General features: G+C 32.5%; 1 protein-coding gene across 1 annotated transcript in view; it reads left to right on the top strand.

Moving 5' to 3' along the window:
* The window catches only part of LOC129222956 (transforming growth factor beta receptor type 3-like), a 44,320-nt gene extending 20,097 nt beyond the window's left edge, over positions 1–24,223 (top strand). Inside the window, exons 7-16 of the mRNA XM_054857518.1 lie at positions 5,461–5,644; positions 7,648–7,773; positions 9,808–10,076; positions 10,736–10,939; positions 11,786–11,915; positions 13,826–13,922; positions 14,173–14,362; positions 15,805–15,940; positions 21,312–21,533; positions 24,078–24,223. Coding sequence (XP_054713493.1) covers positions 5,461–5,644; positions 7,648–7,773; positions 9,808–10,076; positions 10,736–10,939; positions 11,786–11,915; positions 13,826–13,922; positions 14,173–14,362; positions 15,805–15,940; positions 21,312–21,533; positions 24,078–24,223 — 1,704 coding nt within the window. The remainder of the gene's footprint in view (positions 1–5,460; positions 5,645–7,647; positions 7,774–9,807; positions 10,077–10,735; positions 10,940–11,785; positions 11,916–13,825; positions 13,923–14,172; positions 14,363–15,804; positions 15,941–21,311; positions 21,534–24,077) is intronic.
* The last annotated feature ends 562 nt before the right edge of the window (positions 24,224–24,785 follow it).

The raw sequence follows: 24,785 nt of genomic DNA, 5'->3' as shown, positions 1-24,785 counted from the left end.
CGCAATTTTCGATAATTTTCCTAAGTCGTTGCTCAATATTTAAGAAAACCATAGAAACTGCTGCTCTCCTCCGAACATGGTAATCATATTTTCATTTCTTTCAGGTTTTGAATTTTGCATTTCCATGAACAGCTGCATCCGGGCGCATTTGTTATCCGGGTAGAAGAACAATTTCAACTTTTTACCTGATTCTCGGGGATCTTCGCAATTTTCGATAATTTTCCTAAGTCGTTGCTCAATATTTAAGAAAACCATAGAAACTGCTGCTCTCCTCCGAACATGGTAATCTTTAATATCCGCTTTTGTGATTCCTTCCTCTTTGTTCTCGATCGGTTCTTCTTCCTCTCCATTAACAATTTTCCAGCAGTTCCTGTCCATTAGCAGGAACTTCAGGTTTGTCGCCCATTCAACATAATTCGAATCATTCAATTCTTCAATTTTAACGGTTTGGGTGGACATAGTTCTTTACTGGACAAAAATTTCGTATCTTCTTCAATTCATAAATTCTTTCATCTCATTGCTTCGATGAGATCGCTCTAAAAAATTAACTTCCAAATTTCTATTCGATATTTCATACAACAACATTTCTTCTTCAAATTCACTTTACTCAAGCTGACGGAATGTGAATAGGGAAGGGCAGTCTGGGCCCATAACCCTCTTGTTGACCTAACAAATTTTGTCTAACTCCCGCAAGGAAGGTAAACACCAAGTTTAGCAGATGCCTTTCTGTTTCACATTTCTGTAGCTATCAAGTGAATGAAATGTCAGAATTCAAGTTGTATGGCTAAATCATTTTATTTATAATAATCCAATAATTAACAACTGTAAAACAAACTTTAACATGAGTAAATGGTATAAACAAGTATGAGGAATTTCAACACTCAAAAACATCCTTCATGTTCCAAAAGAACATCTTCCAAAATAAACATTTGACACCCTAACATGGATTACCCTAAAAATGTTTCAAAAATTTTAAGTCCCTAACTCTCATGGCGAAATTCTAAAAGCCATCCCCTAAGTGCAGGACGTCGCCCCAACAGCGAACGATCCTCTCAAAAATACGACTATCGTCAGTCGAAAATGAGAAACGCGAGCAGAAGAAATGATTTCCTTCTCATTTCTCCCTGCTTATATAATACAGCGCACTCAATGCACGTCACGCCGGATATGCCTACGTAAGAGCTCAGTCTGGATGCTTCCAGAACATTCGATTTGCCGCGGAGCTATCGGGAGATTACATCATCTCCACTCATGTTCTGACGTCACATCCTTCTTCCTGACGAAACACGTCGTTCGAAGTCGTTCTGATGTTTACAGGTTGATTCTCCCGTACGCGAATTGAAACAAGCGTCTTTTAAGGGACAAGATTAACTGCCTTTTCATTATTAAAGAAATACAAGTGAGTAAAAACATTTACACTTAGTTTTCACTTAGCTTTCAAAATGAATTGTTGAGAATATTTCTCAAATAGACATTTTTGGCTATCAGATCCCCCCCTCCCCCCCAATTCTTCAACTCGATAACGAACATCGGGGAAAGCAGAGAAGAGAAAAAAAATTTTCCTCCGTGCAGTAGTATTGGCGAAGAGCCTCCCGCCTCCACCAGCACAATCGGCGCAATCCGGATTTCCCCATCTCATCAAACTTTTAGAGAGCAACCCTACTGGAAATGCCACGTCACTCATTTTTTCATACAGATAAATAAGAGAGGTCATAGGTTACAACGTGTTTCTTTAAGCGCTCGGCTCATTTTGAAATGCAACAAATCCTTTTCTACATTTTGTCTTTGCGAGTTTAAACGTTGTATTTTTAAAATTTCAAACTCCATAGCTCCTTTTTCATTTTGGAAAGATGGATGAATTTTTAATAAAGCGTCCGTCAATTCAAAGCAATTCAAGTTACATCGATGAATTCCGATTCGCCGGCATCAATTAATTCCGATACACCGACATCAACTGATTCCGATCCGCCGACCGCCGTTCGAAATGCAATCCAAAAGCTGCTTGAAACGCCAGTCCATTTTCAATTGATGTAGGCAATTTTTTACTTTTTGATCGTCAGAAAAAGTCTTTGTGCAGTAGAAATATTTATTCTAATCAATGGGGACCAAACCCCATTCGGATAATTAGATCCAGAAAATGGTCTATTTAGAAAAATTGAGTGTATGTGTATGTGTGTTACTTAATTGTGAAATATTTTATTAAAAATTAAATACTAAAATAAAATTGCAAAATTACTGAATAATTATTTGAAAATGGGATTGATATTACTCTAAAAAAAAATATAATTTAAAAATTGAATAAACAGAAAAAATAAAAAATAAATGAATTATTAAAAAATTCTAAACAAATTTTCAGTATTTATAAAAAAAAATTTCCCAAAGAAATCCCCCCTGGAACATGAAGTAAAAGGGAAGATTCCCCCCTAGAAATTGAACCCTATTTCAAACCCTGCCCGCCTTTTTACCGAGACTGTAATTTCCTGCACCTTATCAGGAGATGATGTTACGAAAGTGGCAAAATTATTGATGCAACAATTACCTATGCTTTCCTTATCTTCAAAGTTAAAACTATTCAACATCAATTTACAGTAAAAAAAACTGCTCTTGTGCCTGTAAGGTTAACATAAAAAAAAGTTTGAATCTCTTGCTAATTATTTCTTACCCTTCCAACAAGAAGGGGTAAAAAGTTCCTGCATTTTGCGCCTCGGGTTTGGGGAAAAAAGAGCGGGACGAAAAAAATCTCTATTTTTTTTTAATAAAGATTTCTATTACTTAAAAAAATTACTAAAAAATTGTAGAAACCACTCTATACTAGTAAAATATTAAACTCTTAAAAACAAAAATGCTAATAAACCAAGAGCCCAGGCAAGGGGGGGAGGGGGGCATGATGCAGATTGGGCCATTGGAATTTTTAAGAAAGTTTTTTGAAGGGGTATTTCTTTCTTTAAAATTTAACTTCTTAATTAATTTACTTTGGCTTTTATTCTTGAAGGATACTTCGTAATGCTTGAGTGATGGGCCATTGCTTTGGGGGGGGGGGGGGGGACCTATAGTTTGCATTCTAAAAAAATTAACAATTTCAGTGAAGTTCACGGACAAATTTCACTTATTTTTAACTTTTTGAAAAAAATAAAAATGCCCCACAAGCACAATGATAAGATATAGAAATGTCAGAAGGCTCATCCAAAAATGATCTAAGTGAACTCAGAAAACAATTTAGTTGTAACTGGAGTTATTTAACTGTTTAGAGTGCTGGAATGATATCAAAAATTAAATCCCTGTGAAGCCCCCAAAAAAGTCCTAATTCACTGAAATTTCCTTTGTCCTTCTTAATTAATTTACTCCCATTTTTTCACAATCTTTTGCCATCACCTTAAGGGGGGATCAACCGAAATTGCTGCTAGTGAGACAAGAAATGCTGCAATTGCTGCATTCTCGTTCGCAAACACCAAGCTGCCTCTCTTTTACGCAGATGGTTATGTGAATTATGCGAAATATGCGCACATATACTTGCAAAAATTTTGAGTACATTATGCAATAAAAAAATTTGATAAATGTTCATCAAATTTTTTTATTGCATCAAGCTACCCAACAATCCAACGCAGTGACAAATTTTGGTGGTCTAGAACCTGAAGTGACCCAACAATAGAACAAGTTTTGATGAGAGCAATGAGCAAAAAAACAGCATTTAACTTATGAGATTGGATTTCATATGGTAATTAATAATCTGTCAGATCTGTTTAACATTCGTTTTATTGTCCCAAAATCCTGGTCCCAAAGAAAAAACAAATGGAAAGAGAAATCCCAAAGGAAAGTCATCAGCAATCCTGTTAAATTTTTTCAGTGTGTTATTTCTAGAAAAAGTCTCCTGCAGTCTTATTTTGACCAGCGTATATCTCAATGAAAGCGTACAATTTGTTTCACAATTCCTAGAGTGATGTTAATAAAATCCCTGAGAAATTAGCGAATTTCATTCCGATACTTTTCTGCCTTGTCTCTACCCAGGTCGTGATTTTGAACCCCCCCCCCCCCCATAAACCCTCCTAACTGACGAACCTACCATTACTGTAATAATGCTAGATCAAAGGAGTTATTTGTTTTTATTTCATTACGCTAAAAAATCTTAATTCTCCTATGATCTTGCCATATATTCACATTAATTGTTATTATTCCTTCATTAGCATTTAGTGCAAAGTCTGGAGTTGTGCCCTTTCTGAACTAAACAAAGAAGGTGACCCCTAAGTAGATTACTTTTTTGTACAAGGATTGACTTCCCTGCTACACAAATTGATTTCTCTAGATACAAATATCGTAAAACTACAGCTAACAATTTTGAAAAAAATGTGACTTATGCCCTTTCTGAAAAATTTTATTCAACTATGGGTAAGCTATTGTCATTTTTTAATGGTATGAGAAGGAGGTTGGGAGAAAGCATCAAAGAAATATCATTTGCTTCCTATTCCAACTGCCAAGCTTTCTGCTAATAGCTAGTTGAAATATATAAGTAAAGCATTTTCTTAAGCAAAGCAATTTCCCGTTATTTTTATCTTGAATAAAATTTCTAATTCTTAACATTAATTGAAAAAAATGTTTCATAAACATGGAACAGCTTGTAGCTCTTTTCTCATATAGTTACATTTGTAAACAGGATATTTTAGTTGCATTTTTCTTCCTTTTTTAGAACATTATTTTCCTTTTTTTTCCTATTTTTTAACGCATAATTTTCCTATTTTTGAAATTTTTGCTCCTATTTTTTCTACTATTTTTTTTCAAAAACTGTCTATGGAGCCTGCTAATGCAAAATGATTGTTTCTTGGCCTTCAAGATAAGCCAGAACTATGTAAAGTTTTATGGATATTTGTTTGCCCAGAAAGGGATTCCATATGCTCTGTAAAATGATCCACTGTCAACTAGCAGAATTTTAATGTTCAAATCAACTCTTTTGTTCTTTTTTAAAGTTTTGTGTCACGAACATGCATTTGTATTCCAAATCAACTCGATTAATCAAAAAAAAAAAAAAAAATTCAAAGTTAAATCCTTAAATTGTGTTAAATTTTTCAAAAATAATCTGAAATAATTACAACTATAACAGTTCAGAATATGTTACTAAAAGATGCCTACAGCCTCTCTTTAAATAAATGCAATGATCTTTTCAATGAAATCTAATGCTACTGTTCTTATTTGAAATTATATACATTTTGTCAACATTTGAATGGATTTTAAAAGATATATTTTTTAACATTGATGCAAATTTATTTTCATGTTAATGATCTGTTCTTAAATAGGTAGTACTTTTTAAGGTATGAGTTAACTTCAGTGATGTCTAATTGTCAAACATCAATTTCATATTAAATAAATCAAATATCCAATTAGAATGCTTCAATGCAATTATGTTAGATGAAAATTTTTAAGATATGGTTAGTAGGATGTTAAGTGACAATTGTTTTAATTTCATTCTAGGCTGAATATCCAGTTCATGTTCAAACAAATCCTCTGTACATAACAGCTATAGTCCAAGAAAAGGTTCTTCCAGCTGATACTTCAGCTCTCTTAAAAATGGTGCAAAACAGTTTTGGTTTTATTGACAATTTCATGAAAACATCTAAAGCAAATAAAGTAAATGTTGCAGTGAAAGGCAAAACAAGTAAGGACGTTAAGTACTATTTTTTAAAACTTTTATGCTGGCTAATATATTCATTACTATATAAAAAGCAAGTTAAAACAATTGTTTTCTAGTAAGAAGTTTTGTTTTTTATCTCTCTCTCCCCCCCCCCCCCCTTTTTTCTTCTCTTCCTGATTTTCTTTTCTTTTTTTCGTTGTTTTTTCTTTTTTTTCGGGAGGCGAGATGAGCTCGGTGACATAATTGACAATTGACTCGCCTTGGCTCTCTGCAGCCGTGTGTGCTACACAAAACTTAATGAACTCAAATTCAAAAATATACTGGAACGTATTGACAACCAAAAGTATTTTAAGCTCCTAAAATTTCAGGCTTCCAGTGTGATAAAATTTCCTGTAATCTGAGCTTAAATATGGCAATTCATTACGACAGACAGAATTTCAAACTCATTTTTCTATCCTTATTTGAAAGAACATCATCGAAGAAAAAAAGTTAATAATCTGTTAGAAAATAGAATTAGAAAGAAAATAATCTGTTCTTTCTAATGGTACTAACAAAAAGAAGGTGCAAGGTGACAAACTTGAGCTACAGCACTTTGAAAATAAGCTATTTTTCACTTGAACGATTTTGATAGACTTTGAAAGGATTTGGATGACTATCTTTTAGAAAATAGATATTTAAGCTCTGAAACTGTAATCCATTAAAAACAAGTATTTTTACAATGTAATCACGAAGTACAAGCTTTTGAATTACTTTTGTTCAGATTTTATGACAACCTAAAATCCAGGGAAAAATTTCCCTACCGCGCTTTTTCACGAGTTTACACGCGTGTTATGAAAAATCTAATGAGCTCAAGTTTAAAAAAATACAACCAATTGTACTTTAAGTGCCCGAAATTTCAGGCTTCCAGTGTGATAAAATTTTTCTGTAAACTTAGTATAAACTTGGTAACTTGGCACAAAAAGCTGATCCGCCGTTTTGGATCACATTTTTCGGAGATCCTAGATCCTCAGGATTTGGATCTAGGAAGCTGAAAATTTGCACAGGTTAGTTTCAAAGGCATCTCTACGCCTCTAAAAAATTCCATCCAAATCGGAGAAGGTCGAGTGGGAACCCCTTATATCACTTGACATGGAATCCCTCTTCTATATTTGCTGGTAGTGCAAGTAAGTGAAAAGGCAGAAAAAGGTCAAAATTTTTTATTATTTTTCCAAATGTTATTCTGAAGTTAAATTTCAATTTTGTATTTCATACCCCCCCCCTCCCCGCTGAAAACAACTCAATATGGATACCAGTCTTTATTTCATCAATTACATTTTTTTCGGATTCCAAAAATTTTCTTTGCAACCATATTTTGTGTCACATTTTTTCACATTAATTTTGTAATTACTTGTAAAAATCTCGAACTAACATTATATTGCTAGGTGACACACTACAGTAGGTTATGTTTTAAGAGAGAATAAATAACAAAAATGATTATTTATTGACTATTAAAATTAATTTCGCACAGGGCTGCTAAAACTCTAAGCATGACCTGGCAATAGTGGCTGTAAAAAAAGCCTGACTTTTCTGTTCACAAATATGCAGTAATTGCCTAGGCCGGTTTTGCTCCAATATTGAATTAAATACAACAGATGAAGATGATATTGTTGAAGATATTTATCCATCTTTTTAATTCAAGCAATCTATGGAAATTCGAGACCAAGGAAAAGAAGAAGAGAAGCGAAGAAGAACATATTACTGTTCAAAAGTTTGAAGAATAATTAAAGCATGATTCTTAAGAACTAAATAGTGCACTTATGAGTGAGAGAGTGTATCATTAACTCTGTCGTCATTCTACACTGCATATGATAGCCATATTTTGGCTTCAAAATACCTGCAAAACTAGTTTTTTTTTTTTTTGTTCGATGACACCATTTGATCATGTGAAGCATACATGAGACCTTTAAATGTGTAATTTTTATAATCAAATCATTTCTCTTTGTTTTTCATCAAATAAATTTTTAACTTTAGCTTCTTTCTTTTTCTAGAATCCAAAGATAATAATGTACAAACTAATGAATCCTCTTCCAATGGTCATCTGCCTCTGAGCACTGAAAACTTGGCAACTGGTGCTAGTAGCTTAAAATCAACTGTAGAATATCCAGAAGCTAAAAGTAAGTGGTAAATGTAGATTCCGGTTGTCTGACCTTTGTTCATACAGCTTTTGCAGTGGCACACTTCAGGGAAGGGTCCAGGCCCAAACCCCTGCCATGGCTTTTGGATTTGTTTAATTGACTATAATCTTATGTATGTAGCACGTAAAATAATTCCAATCAAAGGTTACAATATCTTCAGATTTAATAAATGCAAAAAATGAAATTTATTTTCTCTCTTTCTTCCCCTACAAAATCTAACTGTATGTGAACATAAGTTGTTCTAGAATGATAATTTTGCTTCGCTGTTTTTATTTTAACTATGAGAAAAGTAAATACTTTCATTCTCTTGTGCTTTCTGGTATTTTAATTAAGTATTTGTTATCCATCAATTTATTTTATTAAATAATGCTAAGTAATTATTCCATAAATTTTTTTTAATGTCTTTTGTTCCCAACAATCAATAAAATCAAAAAAGAATGTTCGGATACGCATTGGAGTTTAATATGAGAATGATGGACCTTTGATCCTGGGCCCCTCCTTTGAGAAATTCCTGTGTGCGCCACTGAGCTCCCTGAGTAATCTTGAGAAAATTTGTTGACATTAAAAAGAAATGAAGAAAATTATATTCATGTATAGAATACTTTCAAATAACAATAGCAAGAATGCAACCATCAGTAAGCCAAACATTCTCTTTTAGTGTGATCAAAAAGTGATAAAACATTTGTGTGACTGTGCTTCATGCAAACGCTACATATCATCGCCTCAGAGCAACGGAAGGATATCTCAGTGTTATTTCTGGGATTAGATGTCTTAGTGTTGCTCTAAAGCCACGACATGTTTGAAATGAAAGTCAGTAGACTAATGCTGTATTAAGAAATGCTGTGGAAAATTATTTTAATACCAGAAAGTAGCTGGTCTAGGTATGTCGTGTGAAAATGCTTCTACATTTGAACGAAGCATTTGCCTGTTTGGTGATAGTTTGAGAGTTTAAATTGTAACCCTAAATCCAGTGGATTAACCTTAAACTCCAGTAGGTAGCGTTCATTGTTGACCGCTTTTTCGTTTCTTCATTCCCCTGAAATGAGTCTTACCAGTAAAACAATTAAGTTACCAAATCGAGTTAAGCTTTGTCGCAATAAAGCCTTTCCCTGCATGTTAAACATTACCAAAACATTTTATCAAATTATCATGCTGTGGTGCGAGTTTCATCTTGTTGAAACACGCGGGTTACTCAATAATCTGCTATTATTTATATGAGGATTTTTTAATGTGTTGTCAACAGTTCTATGTAATCTTGTTGCAAGAGGGGTTTTTTTTGTTTTGGATGGAAAGTTTTTTTTTGTTTCCAATGGGGCTGTATAAGAGACACCCTCGAGGCATCTGGACCATAATCAGATCTAGTGCACTCCCCAACAATGCATCAGTCTTTCATGTGTTACCATTAAGACGCTGATGCATGACACAGTAGTTTTTTGATGCCCAGTTTCCACCAGATAGAGGTACCTGGGCTCTCTTTTGATGCAAAATGAAATTATGAGGTTGTACTGCACTTTTAAATTTAATGCAGAGTTGATATGGCGTGAGGAAGGTTATCAACAATATTTATCAGTAGAATAATTTCAACAACATCTTAATTTAAAAGTTCAAGGCACAAAGTAAAAGTAATTGTTGCATAACTGCCAGCTTGTACTTTTTGACTGCACTATGTGTGGCAGTTCACCTTTTTTATTTATGGCTGTACAGTAAAGGTGTAAAGTTTTTTTTTTTTTGTATAGTTTTTCACCAAATATAATGTTCCTTTGGAACTAAAATTAAATTTCTATTTACTAGTTCATCAAAAATGCATTGTTGTTTTAAAATTGACTTTTAATTTTATTTATTACCTGACAATTTAAAAATGTGAATGCATTTCAAAAATGTTTTAATTGCTTGCTTTAAAAAAATTTTTTTAAAAAACATTTTATTTTCCTCTCTCTCTCCCTCTTTTATTTAAGTTTGGAAGTTTGAACCATTTTTTAAAGCATGAGTTAAAGTAACAATTTTGGATTTTAGATTCAAAGAAGTCAATAAGTTCTTCACTGGCTAAACAGATGACAGTTAATTGTTTTGCTGGGAAAATGAGTGTTGCTTTTGCTTTTGATGAAACTATGAGTGTGCTAACTCCTGTGATGGGCCCACATCATAAACTTCCTTCTGTAACTTTAATGGATGGGAGCTGTAAAGCAGATATGAATGAAACTCACATTGTATTGAAAACTTCTTGGAATGAATGTGGAACAAAGAGTGTTTCTAATAGAGATGGACTTGCTTATTATAATCAAGTAAATACATCTTCCTGTATTATATATCGTTTTAGTATTTTTTTTAAATGCTTAAGATATTCTTTGCTGCATTAAACTTGCAGCATATTGATGCTAAATTATTATTGTTTTCAATTCCTAATGAGTAAAAATTGTAACTGGTAATCCTTCTTATGTGTTGATTTTGCTTTTTTTTAGTGCTTAAATTCCTCCCTAAGTGCTCAGATTTATCTGATGATTTAAAACTGATAAATCAAGCAATTGGGTGGTATGGGGGGGGGGCCTCTGAGTGTGTCGAATATAGTATGTTTTTGTTAACTTGTTATACTAACTCCAAAGAGTTGCCAACAGTCATACATTTTGTAGAGTTTCTCTGTGAAAGCCACTGAAACTCAATAAAGAAGTTCAAGGCCACAAAAATTCAAAGCTGGTCATTTGTCAGTTTCGTCACCAGGCTCTCCTCCCCCTTTAAAGCTTATAAAATTTTCTCAACCATTCCTCCCAATGGACCCAATCCTTAGTTTCAGACAGATTTCGTCGATATATATCAGTTGATATATATAACAATATATATCCAATTTTTGTTTTGAAGACAATGATATTTTGATATTTTCGATATTTATTCGTGTTTTGAAAGCTTGAAGTGTTTAATTAAGTAAAAAATATTGTTTATTAATCAGGTGCAATTTATTACTGCAAAATACTCATCTGGAAAGACATCAAGCGATGGGAAACCTTTTCCTGCTGATGATGATGACTACATTTCTGAAGATGGATCTGGATCTGATGATGTATCTTCTATGCGTCAAAAGCATCATCACGAAGAGCGCATTATTTATCCATTACCATTCTTTTGTTCTCATTTAGTTGATTTCAACAAAGATGTTAATGTAAGTTTTTTTACTGTAGAAATAAAAATTCATTTTTTAATAAGTTTATATTTGCTGCTTTTGTATATTTTTAAAAAGTTCTTACTTTATATGTACAAAATTACTAATTGCCTATTTATTTTCAAACTTTTACATGGAGAGATTTTGCTTATCCAATGTCTGCAGGCTTGTATTTAAAAAAAAAAAAATAAATAAATAAAAATAAAAACTGCTTGACTTGAAAAACTTTTATTACAGCTATTAATACTTAAAAAATTATTTAAAAATAACATCTAACTGTTTGAAAAAAATAGATTTAATATTGTTATTAATTGGCTTATTTTTAGCCATAAAATATATTTAATTTGCTGGGTTGTTTGCATAGTTTTTAGTCATTTAAAAGGTACATAAGATTTATATCAAACAATTTAGAAAGTAAACCAAATGAACGTGACATAATTTAACAAAATTGGAGTTGATATATGGAAAAGTAGGCTCTTTTTGTTTCTTGCGAACTTGTTTAAATCTGAAGTAAGCTTATGAATACAAAGTATAAAAAATCATGAATTCATTTGGTTCAGGCAGTTTAATTTTAATATCTTAAATCACCTTATTTTCCTTATATGTATTCATCATATTAATATTAATTCTTTATTACATAATATTTTGTATTGAGTTCCCATTATGTTTTTAAATATTTGTTTTGGCATCTAGAATTAGAGAAAATGCATGCACTTTATTGTAATATCTTTTTATAATAATAGAAAAATTTAAACTGACTGATATCATTTTTCTGTCACTTTGTAGAAAAAATCTACCAGTATTGATATATTTCTCAAAGCCCTGTTCTTTTTGTTGTAGTTTTCTACTGAAAAATTCGAGCTAAATGTCTTCACAAAAAAGGATTTTCAAAATCGCATCCGTCGAAACTCATTTCCATTTGATGTAGTTGTCCATGATCATTTATTCGCTGAAGCAGAAATTAAAGCTGGTATGTGTTTTCCTTTTTGTGAAATACTTTTTCAATGATCAGTGTTTTGAATTACTTTTGAATTTGATCAGTGTTTTGAAGATATTTTAATTGATGACCGGGACAAGGTGGGTAAGCTAAAGATATTAGCTACCAGTTTGTTTGGCACTCTTGGCTTCCTTAAGAGGTTTTCCACTTCCAGCTCAGTCACTTCCTATGCCAGGCTGATGAGCGCTAATAAGCACGAAACTGCAGTCCTCGCTTGGAATGACTGAACTGGCTATGTATTTCATGTAACTTTAAGTCTTTACAAAATAACTGAAAACAAACAAAGCAAAACCTTTTAGATGGTATTTTATTTATTCAATGATTAAACCACAATAATGAACTAAGAAACTAGAATATTGGATACAATAAACCATTTTTATCAGTAAGTTAACATTCCTCCAAGCTTGTTTTCTGGTTGTTTTAGACCTAGATAAAAAAATTTCTGTGAAAATATCAAAACAATATACACCCTTTTGTTGCTAGTAAGACAAGTTATTCAGTGGTGTACATACACCATTTGAGTTGCCAATACACATCATGTATTTTAGCCTTCAAAGTTAGCAAAAAATTTCAAATCAGTACAAAAATTATACATATTTTGCAAATCTAAGATTCCAGTGTTGGAATGAAGTATTGTACTGGCTGTACTGGGTCAGTACTGTGGCTGCTACATGCTTATAAAATTGTCATAGTTTCTTCCAGTTAGCAGCGTTTCCCTACTTAACCTGCCTCCCCTTCTTTCTCATGTGTAAAAACATAAAATGAAAGAAAAGAAACTTACAAGCAATACAAGATATTGGTGCATATCTTCTTCATGCTGTTTCATTTTTCCTTTCTATGTTTTCCTTTCCTGTTATCTTCTTTGTTATTTTTGACTGCTGAATACTAAAAACACTTTTTTAATTGAAAATCTCATCATTATCAAAGTGAAAAAATTGCAAAATTGGTATTTACTGGTATTATGAAGTTACAAGGAATCTTTTTTTCAGAGTCCCCCCCCCCCCCAAAAAAAAAGTCCTGCACTTCTGATGCTATACTGCAGCCATCAAAGAAGTTTCATTACATTTATGAAATTTATTTTATTACATTAAAAGAACTGATTTTGTTACGTTTGTAATGCATAATAAAAAATACAACAAAAGTATCTAAACAAACTCGTTTAATGCATTTAGTATGTAATGGGTAAACTTTTGTTCTTCTGGAACTCAGTAGCATTCACTTTATTGCATTAGGAGGGCATTTCTCAAAGCATTGTGTGACTCTAAAACTTCCTAGTGCCCTTTATAGCTTTTACAAGTTAGTAGCACAGGTAGTGATCTGCATTGTATATTGTATTGGTATTGATTAAAATTTCCAAAAAGCAACTGAAGTGAACTGAAATTATTGAAGTGTGCTCTATTAGGTTTTTTTTTTTTTTTTTGTCATTGTTTATTGATGCTATTTACTTCATTCCGCTTTAATTCCGAAGTAGAATATGAATTAAACTGAATATCATAAACAATTTATTTTCTTTATATACTGCAGCATATTTTATTAGTTTAGTTTTATGTCTTGTTCATTACTTAAAGAAACACATTTCACTTTTTTTTCTATGATGCATTTTATTTATTCAATGAATGAATTCAATTCAATTATGCACCATGGGGAAACAAAACACCAATTCTGAAAGGATTTTTTTTTTCTGTCTCATAGTGTCAGTAATGCTATTGTTTTATGATGATCATTTTCAATCTTAATATGTATTGCACAAAATGTCAAAAATAAATCAAAATTTTTAAGGTATTGAAAAGCTGGCTATTTATTCATATTTTTATATTTCAGGAAAATATTTTATCATATGTATTTATTTCTTCACTTGTACAGTTCATTTTATTTCCATACAGATCCACGTTTGTGCATCATTGTAGATGAATGTTGGCTTTCTGAAAATGATGGCTTTAGTCGTGAGATTGGAAAGAAAAATACTTTAATTAAACAAGGGTAATTGTGTAACACTTTTCAGCTTTAAATTAGTAATATTATTATTTTATTACATAGGTGGATCAAAATGTTATTGGATTTATCATAGAAAATTAAAAATTCCATAGCTTTTTTTATGTCTGTTTAAAATGCAAAAAAAAAAAAAAAACATATCAAGATCATGTGTGACAAAACTGTATGAAATATTCTGAGCTCTTTAATGCTGTTTGTGTTGTATTAAATATTTTTATTAAATCATCTCTATTTTCAGGTGTGCAACAGACTTAAGCGCAGAGATTATGTCCAACAGTCATTGTGACAGTCGCTCTTCCACTGGCGAGCATTATAAGTTGAGGTTTTCTTTTCAACTCAGTGAAGATTTTATTAGTCAGCATCTGTTCCTGCATTGTCGTTTCACTTCATGTGCCATGCGTGATAGTCAGTATTTGAAGGTGAAAGAGGTGAGAGTTATTGAAATCGAGTTCATAACATCATTGTTGCGTCAAAATGTCAGATGTTACAGTTGCTGAAAAATTCTACACTTGCTTAGTGCTTTAAAACATAAGCTTCATCTACTCTTTACATATTGCATTGATGGTTTGGTGAAAGAAATTTCCATGAGTTGCTGAATACAAATAGAAATCATTTCTTAGTTATGGAGAAGTATTTTTGTATTTTATTTTGCATTTGACATTTTTTTGGTATAACTGATAAATGTAGTCTTAAACATTAAAAATTTGTCTGTAAATTAATTGAAAGCTCAACTTCCATTTCACCTTTACACACGTTTAACTCAACCTTACTTTAGCCCTTACTCTATATGGATGTCAATACTTAAAACTTAGATCCCTATTCTTCTCACTGCTTCAAATGTAAAAAATATGATTAATTTACTCATATAATATATAGAACGGGTTTTTCAATGTTGGTAATTTATTATTATTGTCATGCATAATGATTATTGCATCACTACAAATTTTTATAATTTTCAACCTGGGGGTGGGGGGAGAAAATATGAGACGAAATATGGAGGTACAAAGAAAAAACATTTTCCTGCTTCCAGTCTCGGAGAGCTTCCCAGTAAAAGTAACAAATTAGTAGCAAAAAGATTTTGAAAAAACTCATTTCCACTGAAGCAAAATATTTCAATAGGCCTTAACCCCCCCCCCCCCCCCCCCCATGAGCTGTTGCTACACCGAATTTAGTTTTAGTTGCCGTTCTCAAACACATTATTACCAAATCATGAGCTATGATAGTAGAGAATTTTTTCCTCACAGTTAATCCTTTAAAATTCTTGATTAATGATTTATTTCCAGGTTTCCTATTGTCTTTTTATGCAATTAACAAGTAAAGCCTGCTTTCAGTGCAAGCTGAATTATTAACAAAGGTTATTGTTATACCTTTGTTCATGCAACGTAAATTTATTTTTTTAATTTATCATTTAAGAAGAGAATATAGTTGCTGAAATTATTTCTAAAAGTAAGAAAGAGTTTTCAGTTTAGAAGTTTTTTTTAACATTGAAAGAAATTTATTTTTATTATTGTTTTTAAGCATTACTCAAATCTGATTTAAATCAAACAACTTTTATTTTCAAATTAATGGCTATCCTCACTATGATCGTACTTATATTGAATTTATCAGAACAATTTAGGCTTAAAGATTGCCTATAAATTAAAAACTAACAGTCAGCCATTGAAATACATAATTCTTTATAAGTTTAGTCAGGTGTATTTGAATATTATATATTTTATTAATATTTCTCATAATGTAGTTTATGTAATTGTGGCAAATATAACAATTACATTAGAAGGTATATTTATGTTTTTATACAACACAATACTGTATGTTGTTCAGTGTTATGCTGTAATTTTCTTTATAAGTAAACACCAAATTATATTTGCAGTGCATCCATACAGAGAACTTCTGTCTGAAGCAAAGCCTTCGTCCGTTTCTGGATACTTTGCGTGGAAATAAATTCACCATCTTAAGTCAGGGGCCCTTCCATATTGTATCAAAATTAAGAGTAGAAAAAGGAAAAGGTGAGAACAAATGTATGTATGCTTCTGTATTGTTTCTTAATATTATATATAGATTTTCTTAACATATCTAAAGTTTTTACATTTTCTGTGTGCTTGTCTTTTAATTTCACTGTGCCACAGTGAATTGCCCTTCTATTTGCTTAAATGTACTTGCATGTTTTCTTAAACATTTATTTTAGGTTAGACCTCCCGTCTTTGGAAAATTTTGAAAGACAATAAGTCTTATGAGGGTCGGAACTTTAATCACTTAATGCATTTGACAGTGTCGGACATGGGCGCTCTTAGATCTTGCGTTATTTTATTTCTAATGCAGTCTGATATCCGTTCTAGTCAAACAAGTTAGGCTAATAATAATTAAATTTATAGAAGATAGATGGCATCAGAATGCAGCATTTGCCTTTTGTAACTCTGGTGGTGCGTTTTGATGATGAGATATAAGTTTGTTAAGAATTATTTGTTATAAAGCAGTTCTGTGGTGTCAAAAAGGTAATATATCCATTTTCATTAATTAAGTATAATAAAAGTAAGCAGTTGACCATAAGTTAACTTTTACTAAATGTTTTTGTAATTTTTTTAAAAAAGTTATCTGATAATGAATGACTCTGACGATGACGATTTTGAAAATGCCAATTTATGTCAGGTGTATATCATATCAAAATGACATTTTAGTAATTCTTATACCAGCAAGTATGACAATTTAAATACAATTTGAATTGCGGAAATTCAAAGAAATGACTTATACCAATGGCGCACTCAAGGGAGGGGTCCAGGGGGCCAAACCCCTCCCATAGGTCTTTTTTTGGATTAATTATGGTTCTATGTATTTTGTACTTAAATAATTTCAAACAATGGCAACAATAATTTACGTTTTAGTGAGTGAAAAAGTAAAATTCTTTTGTTAAAATATTTTTAAAAATATTGTATACTTTTCCTATTACGAATTGCCTTTAAGAAACTGTCATGGTGCGTTGCGCTAATTTTAAAAGATTTATATAGAATTCATCAAAAAATAAAGAATTTACTCTCTAGGCCATTTAAGTGGAAGCATCGCTGCCGCAATAAATTGAGGGCAACAACTGCCTTGAATGCCCAATGATAATAAAAAATCATATGACTTACCCCATGTTGAGTGTCATGCTAGACACAGAAAAGAAACACTATTGTTATTCAAACTTTTATTGTAGAATGTCGTTATGTTTCACCTGACAGACGACATCGCTTTGCAAACTGGGTGATCACCTCAGGAACGAAAAAAAATTAACATCAAGATACGATATTACAAAAGTTGAAAAACTCTTGAACCTATTAAAATTGGAGCTGGAACTCAAAATTAATTCAGAATCTATCTTGGAGACAAATACGCGATGGACTGTTCGGAAGCGTGAAAATAAAAAGAGGAATTCTGGCAGGAGACATCGGAATGTACTAGCGTGGGTGACGATTTTTGGAAAATGGTTCTCCATGGTTGGGGCGTTGCTTCGCTACGAGTATTCAGGTAGCTTTGCTTTAGAAAGCTGGCAGTTATCAGACATCACAGAAACTCGCCGCCGCATGACGAGCTCTATTGGTTTGGCATTTTGTTGGATGAATATTGGATCAAACTATCGAGCGGTGCATGTTGAAGATGGACGAAATTAAGGTCGTCATCATCGGACAAGCGGCATGGGTTTGCCTCAACTTGGAAACAAAATATTACATCTGTTTCTGGCTTATATATATCGAAAAAAGGCTTTAAGAGAAATTCACATCATGGTATGAATTAAGTTGGATCGGGCGCGAAACCATCAGCTTCGCTGACCTCCATTTTGAATTGCGGAGATTTTCCTCCATCCCGTTAAACTTTGCATGCCACCAATGTGCATCCTTTCCTTCGGAGATCAACAGGCATAGTGTCCTGGAGTGGAAAAGTGAATCAGCGAATAAGCTATCGGATCGGGGACGCCACAATGCGCGGGAACCAATCAGTATGTTTGGTGCCTAACAACGAAAGAAGGATGCTATGGAAAAGACAGTAACGAAATTTAATGGCGATACAAGAACATGAAAATGCAACGGATTTTTGACTATAATTGAAAAACATGGATGCAACTCTAGAACGGAGGAAAAATGCTGAAAACTCTAACTGATGTCTCAAAATGCGCGGAATTTAAAGGGAAACCTGGAGGAAAAGGGGAATGCACCTGAAAACAAAACAAAATGGGGGAAAACAATTAAATTGACAGTAAAAAGGGAAAAAAGATTATTAGCCAGAAAAAATGTGATATGCATTATCACAGAAGCAGAATTGTGATTATAAACTTAATAACCATGCTTTTAGTTTTGTAATTACAGATTAAAAGAAGATTCTGTGAACTTCTATAACCATGTAGTGCTTCTACAATGATGAATTTGCTTTGCTAAATCCATTTTTCAATTATGAGAAAAGTAAATAAGTAATTTAATAGTTTAATTTTTACCGTTTTTCGTTCTCGAGAATCAATAAAATTAGTCAATATGTTTGACGGTGCATTGAGATGTGATATGAGAATGAGGCTTTCGACCTTGGACCCTCTCCTTACAAAATTACTGTGTGTGCTACTGACTTCTACTATACATATGTATTCATTTTCTGTCAAAAAAAAAAAGAAAATTTTTTCCGAAACAAACTTGTGATTTAAGGGATTAATAATTGCATCTATTTATTTACGTCTAATTACAAAAGTGGTACATGCCACCAAGATTTAGTTCTTTAACAGTTAGTTTTTTAAGTCTCTTAGTTAGTTTCTTAAGTCTCCAGCATGGTGTATAACAGCTGACATGCAATATTTGTTTTGGATCTGTAAAACTTATTTTAGCTTTGTTGTAGTTAACACTTACTTTAAACTTTGCTTAAATAATGTAAATAATTCATTAATACAATGAAACTTATGTATGTTGACTAACTGTAGGACAGCAGTTCATTAATTAACTAAAGCACTTATATAAATTTGTATTAAATATTTTTATCATTTCCTGCACTGTATATTCATTTTTATAACTAAATAAAATGCTTATAAACCTGTTTGCAAAAGCAGCGCGATGCTTCAAAATTCTTAAGAAACTCTGCTAACTATTTCTTAGTAGAGGGCAAAAAAAAACTTTAATTTTTAATGGACAAAAAATCTTAAATTTTAGGGAGTGATGATTTGCTCTGTATTTTCTGGGCTATAATCCACAAGTAGCATATACTTGTATTTTTTAAAATTAGCATCTTATTTTAAAGCATTTCTCAGTGCTCATTTAGATTTTACAATTAATGCTGGTTTATCTTGCAGACTTTTTTGGGAATTTTCTCACAAAGAAGTTTTGCTGCCAGGCATATAAATTTAGTTGAATTATAAATATTCTTTTAAAGTATTAATCAATTTATTTAAAGACATAAAATATCTTTAGAGTAATTTTCTAGATGTAATTATAATTTAAAATATGATTAAGAAATAAGATTTAAGATATGAAATTCTAAGGGTTTTACTCTTATCATATGCGATTAAAAAGTTTAAAATGATAGTTCCTTACAAAACCTATTAGTCAAGAGAATAAGAAGCTTAGATGAGCTTTCTATAGCCATTGCATCTATTCAGTTATGGTGGAAAAGCACTTTAAAATTGTGGGGGGAAAGAGAAACCACCAACTTTACAAATGGACACAATCAAAACATGAAGAAAATTAATTTTTTTCCTATCGCATTTAAGTGTTACCGCAACAACTCTAGGACGTCAAATGCTTTATATGGTGCCTGCAAGGAAAGAAAAGACTTACCACAATGTTGTCAACGCAAAAAATTTACACATCATGCTAATTGGCAGGGTCACATGATGATCTTTATTCACGACCATTTACACACATGGGTCGGGGGAGCCCCCGCGAAAGGTATTGGCACTCACATGAAAAATTTGCAAAATAGTTTGTAATAAATTCAAATAATAAAGGGAAAAATATAGTTAAAAAAAGTCCAGTCTATTGAAGATGATCACTTAACCTAACACAGCAGAATGGAAAACATTAAAGGACATGACGAAAGTTCGTTTTTGCATTGCAAGATCGATAAAAAAGGGAGGCAAAACGAATTTTTGCAGCAGCAATAGCAAGGAGGCAGGCATTGACACCCATTGAACTGGTGACAAGATAAAATGGCGATAGATGTGGTTAAAGCCTCTCTTTGATGTGGCTATCATTCGGTCATCAAAAATGGCGAAGATGGTGCAGGAACGGAATGCCACTCACACATCCCCAAATTGGAATTGCTGGTCAGATGGTGATGTTCCAATAAAAAAAACAATCTCAAGGAGCGGGGACTATGCCGAGTGGAAAATGAAAAACGATGACATCCTGCATTTTTTTTTTGTGGATGTGCCAGGGTAGTCTGACTAAAGAAAATCAGGCGGACTCTGCCATTTTTTTTTGTACTGTCCAGATTAAATAAAACAACAGTGTGAACTAATTTTGCGTCATTTGAGCCTGACTTCACCTCACGGGAATAATTACATTGCGGAATTAAGATTGCTAAAGGCAGATGGAAAGGAATTGATTATCCCCTCCATATTTTCGTCGCCGCTACTCGCAAGTATGAGCATCGCGGCTCCGCAGAAACACCTCTACCTCCTTTCAAGACTAGCAACCGACTACCCTCAAAATCCCTAACAAGCCCAAAGCAAAACCCCCACGCGGTCGTGTGAAAACACAGTATTCAACACAGTATTCATGCACGGCCTCGTTAGCTCAGCCAATGGGAAAGCAGGAAAACGACATCCTGCTCACGGCACCATTACCAATACATTTCGCGGGAGCTCCCCCGACTCATGTGTGTAAATGATCGTGAATAAAGATCATCATGTGACCCTGCCAATTAGCGTGATGTGTAAATTTTTTGCGTTGACAACATTGTGGTGACATTAACTTTTCTTTCCTTGCAGGCACCATATAAAACATTGTGACGTCCTGAAGTTGTTGCAGTAACACTTAAATGGGCGATCGGCCAAAAATTATTTTTCTTCATCTTTTGATTGTATCCATTTGTGAAGTTGGTGGTTTCTCTTTCCCCCAACAATTTTAAAGTGCTTTTCCACCACAGCAATGAAATATTCTGACTTGACATTGTTACATCAAAAAACTCTCAGAAAAAGCTTTTATTTTAATATATTTTTCCAAAATAAAATTATTGTTAAAAATTTAATCAGGAGGTTGTGTTACAAAGTTTTCCCTCCTTATGAAACAGGAGTAACCCCATTCCAGATAAAAAGAGATTAATTTACAAAAGCAGTCAGCCTTACAGGTTTCACTGTAGTATATGCTTCTTTTTCCATATTGATTGATATATATATATATATATATTTTTGGAAATATTTTATTTCAGATCCTTTATCATTTGCCATCCCAGAGTCGTCATCCTCGCCTGAAAATTTTGTAGTAGATTATTCTTTTGATAAGCTCACTGGTAATAACAAGAAGAATCCTGTTTCTCAGCAACTTGTTTTCATTGGCCTTTCTACAGAAGCAGTTGTTGGCATAGCATTTGCTTCTTTTATAATTGGTGCTGGACTTATGGCTACATTGTGGCTCATTCATATGCATACAGGTACCTTTTCTCTTGTTTTATTTTGTCTCTAGTTCTGATAGTTCATTGCAAAATCTGACATGCAAAGATTTAAAGATTTGTAGTGGAGTAAAATGATGAATTATGTGCTTTTAAATTCATTGAATCTCTTAGGCGTGGTTTACACATGTATATGTATTTGTCTGCTTAATTACTAAATTCCAATTTGCACTGAACTGTATATATAGCTACATTAATATACACCTGGTAATAATTAGAAATTTTGTATCAAATCATTAAAATAGACATATGAATTTCATATTAGCATAGCTTTGTGGCATACGTTTCTGTAGTATCAGTAGCTATTTATCTAAGTTTTACAGCCTTTTTAAGCACTTTTATTGTACTTTGCCTGATTGTCACGGAGAAATCTGAGGCCTGATTTGCTTATATCTCAGCAAGTAGACCACTTAGAGACTTCGGGATTTCACTAAATGATTTGCTTTATCTAAAGGTACAACTTAGCAGTGAAAAATTAAAGTTCTAAAATAAAATTATTATTTCGATTAGGATGGAAAAGAGCAAATTTCACGTAATTTCCCCATTAAATATTTAAACATAAAACCCATTGTTACAAATTTTGTCCTTGTAAGGGTAATGTTAATAGTAATCATAATGAAAAGTTTGAATCAAGTCTTCTCTGAAGCAAGCATGAAATGTATTCAATGAAATTGCTCGCATAGGATTTGTATCCTCACCTACGCTAATGATCGATAACACAGATAAGTAAAGAGACATATTAGGATCTTTATCTCAAGTAACTTGTATGTAGTAAAATATGAATTAGTTTTGCAAACCTTTAAATTAGCACACAAACAAATCCTAGAGAGGGTTAGTTTTTAGTGCCAAATGCTTAACGTTTTAGACGTATATAGCTTTTTTTTTCCCTTTTAGTATGAAGCATTTATATAAAAAAAGAGGTGAAATTTCGTGATGGTAAAATTATTCTATTTTTTAAATACATTTACACTAAAAAGAATAAAATACCAGAATTATTTTAAAAATACCAAGCACTTTTCGTAATGCACTAAAAAGGACAAAATAACTTTTCTGGGTCAGAAAGGACAATATTTAAGTATTCCTGTAGTTCTCAATCATTCCAAGAAAATGACTCCACAAACCAGGAAAAGTGTTGCTCAAGTCATTTCAAACTAAACTTTCCCAGAAAAATATGCATGTTCGAACACTCAAACTTATGACAGAAAGTTAGATAATCATTAGAAATTCTGTTCCTGACTTGAGCCACACTTTTCCTCGTTTGTGGAGTCATTTTCTTGGAATAATTGAGAAAGACGGGAATACTTAAATATTGTCCTTTGTGACCCAGAAAAGTTATTTTGTCCTTTTTAGTGCATTATGAAAAGTGTTCAGTATTTAAAAAAAATTTTTGTATTTACTGTTTAAATTAATTTTGTCAAACCTTTAGAGAAGAAGAAAATGCTAGGTTTTTAAAAATGTTTAGTAAAAATAGGAAACTGTAGCAGTAATTGTGCACATTGTGATAAGAAAGAATCTACTGTCTAAATATTCTAAAGCATAGTTAACGTATACTAGCGAAGTGTCCAGGAAATTGTTTTCATGGGGGATATGGTTTATTTTTAATGTTACCATGTTTTTATTAATTTGGTTTGGTGTATGTCTGTTCGAGTGGAATATTGCAATTTTAATTTTCACCCACTTCCTCTTGTCAGATTCTTTTGAAATTTGATATACGACCTCAGACTTGATGACAATGCAATATTCTATGATCAAATCAATTAACTATTAATTATTAGTTTATTCTAATTTTATTAACTTAATTTGGTGTTTGTTCATTTGAAATCTTGCAATTTAATGTTTTGTAATACATTGCGTAGCAAGCTGTTGATACTAAGTCTTAAAAAATATTTATAGAAGACCTGAATCAAGAAAGAATGAATGCAGGCTTAGTGCTCTCTCTCTCTTGTTGTAACGTGTTTAATTGAATAAATTGACAGAATTGCACAAAGATAAGATACAATCTGTTAACCGGAGAAGACCCAGTTTAGTAGATCTATATGCGTCATACTTTGTTCCTATTGTGGGGTTGCCCACAAATGCTGTCATGCTTTGAGGGAGAAAAAGGGCTTGTGAAATTATGAGTTTGTGGCAGGTGCAAGGCAGGGGTTAGCAAGTGTACCAGTACACATTTTTACCTCAATATGTATAGTTTTTTTGACAGGAGGTGAGTAGGGGGTAAGGGGAAGATGACATTGTGACAAAGGGGGAAGTTGACCTAAATATGATGAAAAAAAAGTGACATCATTTATGGACAGCCCCTGTGCATTTTACATGATTTTTTTTTAATTTGATGAATGTGTAAGTGCTGCTCCTCCCTCCCCTTCTTTTTAAGTTGTTTTTGTAACTTTGCCTAATAGTTACATTTCCATGCTTTGAAGAAAGGGTTGTTGCTCTTGTAGCCCCAAGCCACCTATTTGAATTCTTTAATGCATATTTGTCTTTTTATTGCGTTGCATACTTTTGATACTCGATCTCATTTCTTTTAAGAACCTTCAAGACGTTCTAAACAGAGCAGAAAGCAATCATCCAAACCTTATCCAAATGATAGTCACATGAATTTCGAGCCTACCGATTGTGCTGATAGTTCTGCTCCATGCTCCATGAAGCCAATGTCTGTGCACATTTGCTCTTGAAGCTTATCATGGAAAGTTTTATTGCTCATGATATTTCATGTCTAAAGAAACTGATACACATTTAACTGAGCTGAAAAGAGTAGCTCAGGCTATTCAATCACCTTAAGTACAAGAATTCTCATTGTTGTGCATATCATCTTTTGTTTTGTAATTTATGTAAAATATTGTCATGTTAATATTCCTATTACATACCTCATAAGTTGCAAACTATATTTGTTTCTCCATGATTCATCCTGTAAGCCCATTTGCCAATAAGTACAATTTTTATGGATTTTAAAACCATTGTTATTTTTTAATCATGTGTATGATAGAGGTGTGTATCTACAGCTTATTTAGATGTTTAATTTCTTGTTGTTGTTGTTGTGGAATTTAAATGTTTTTGTGTTATGTAAAAGTCTAGTAGGCTTTGTATTTTTGTAGTAGTTTTACATTGACTTCTGTTGATGCTTTTAACTGTAGTCATGTGTATATGTTGAGTGATGTATTTTTGTTTAATAAGTGTTTGACTATCTGTCTTGGCTTAATACTTTATTTATGAAGCATTCTGAATTAAATTAACAGC

This window comes from Uloborus diversus, chromosome 5 (assembly GCF_026930045.1).
Source record: "Uloborus diversus isolate 005 chromosome 5, Udiv.v.3.1, whole genome shotgun sequence".
Lineage (NCBI taxonomy): Eukaryota > Metazoa > Arthropoda > Arachnida > Araneae > Uloboridae > Uloborus > Uloborus diversus.
The sequence above is the reverse complement of the archived record's forward strand: the minus strand, read 5'-3'. Positions and strand labels throughout refer to the sequence as shown.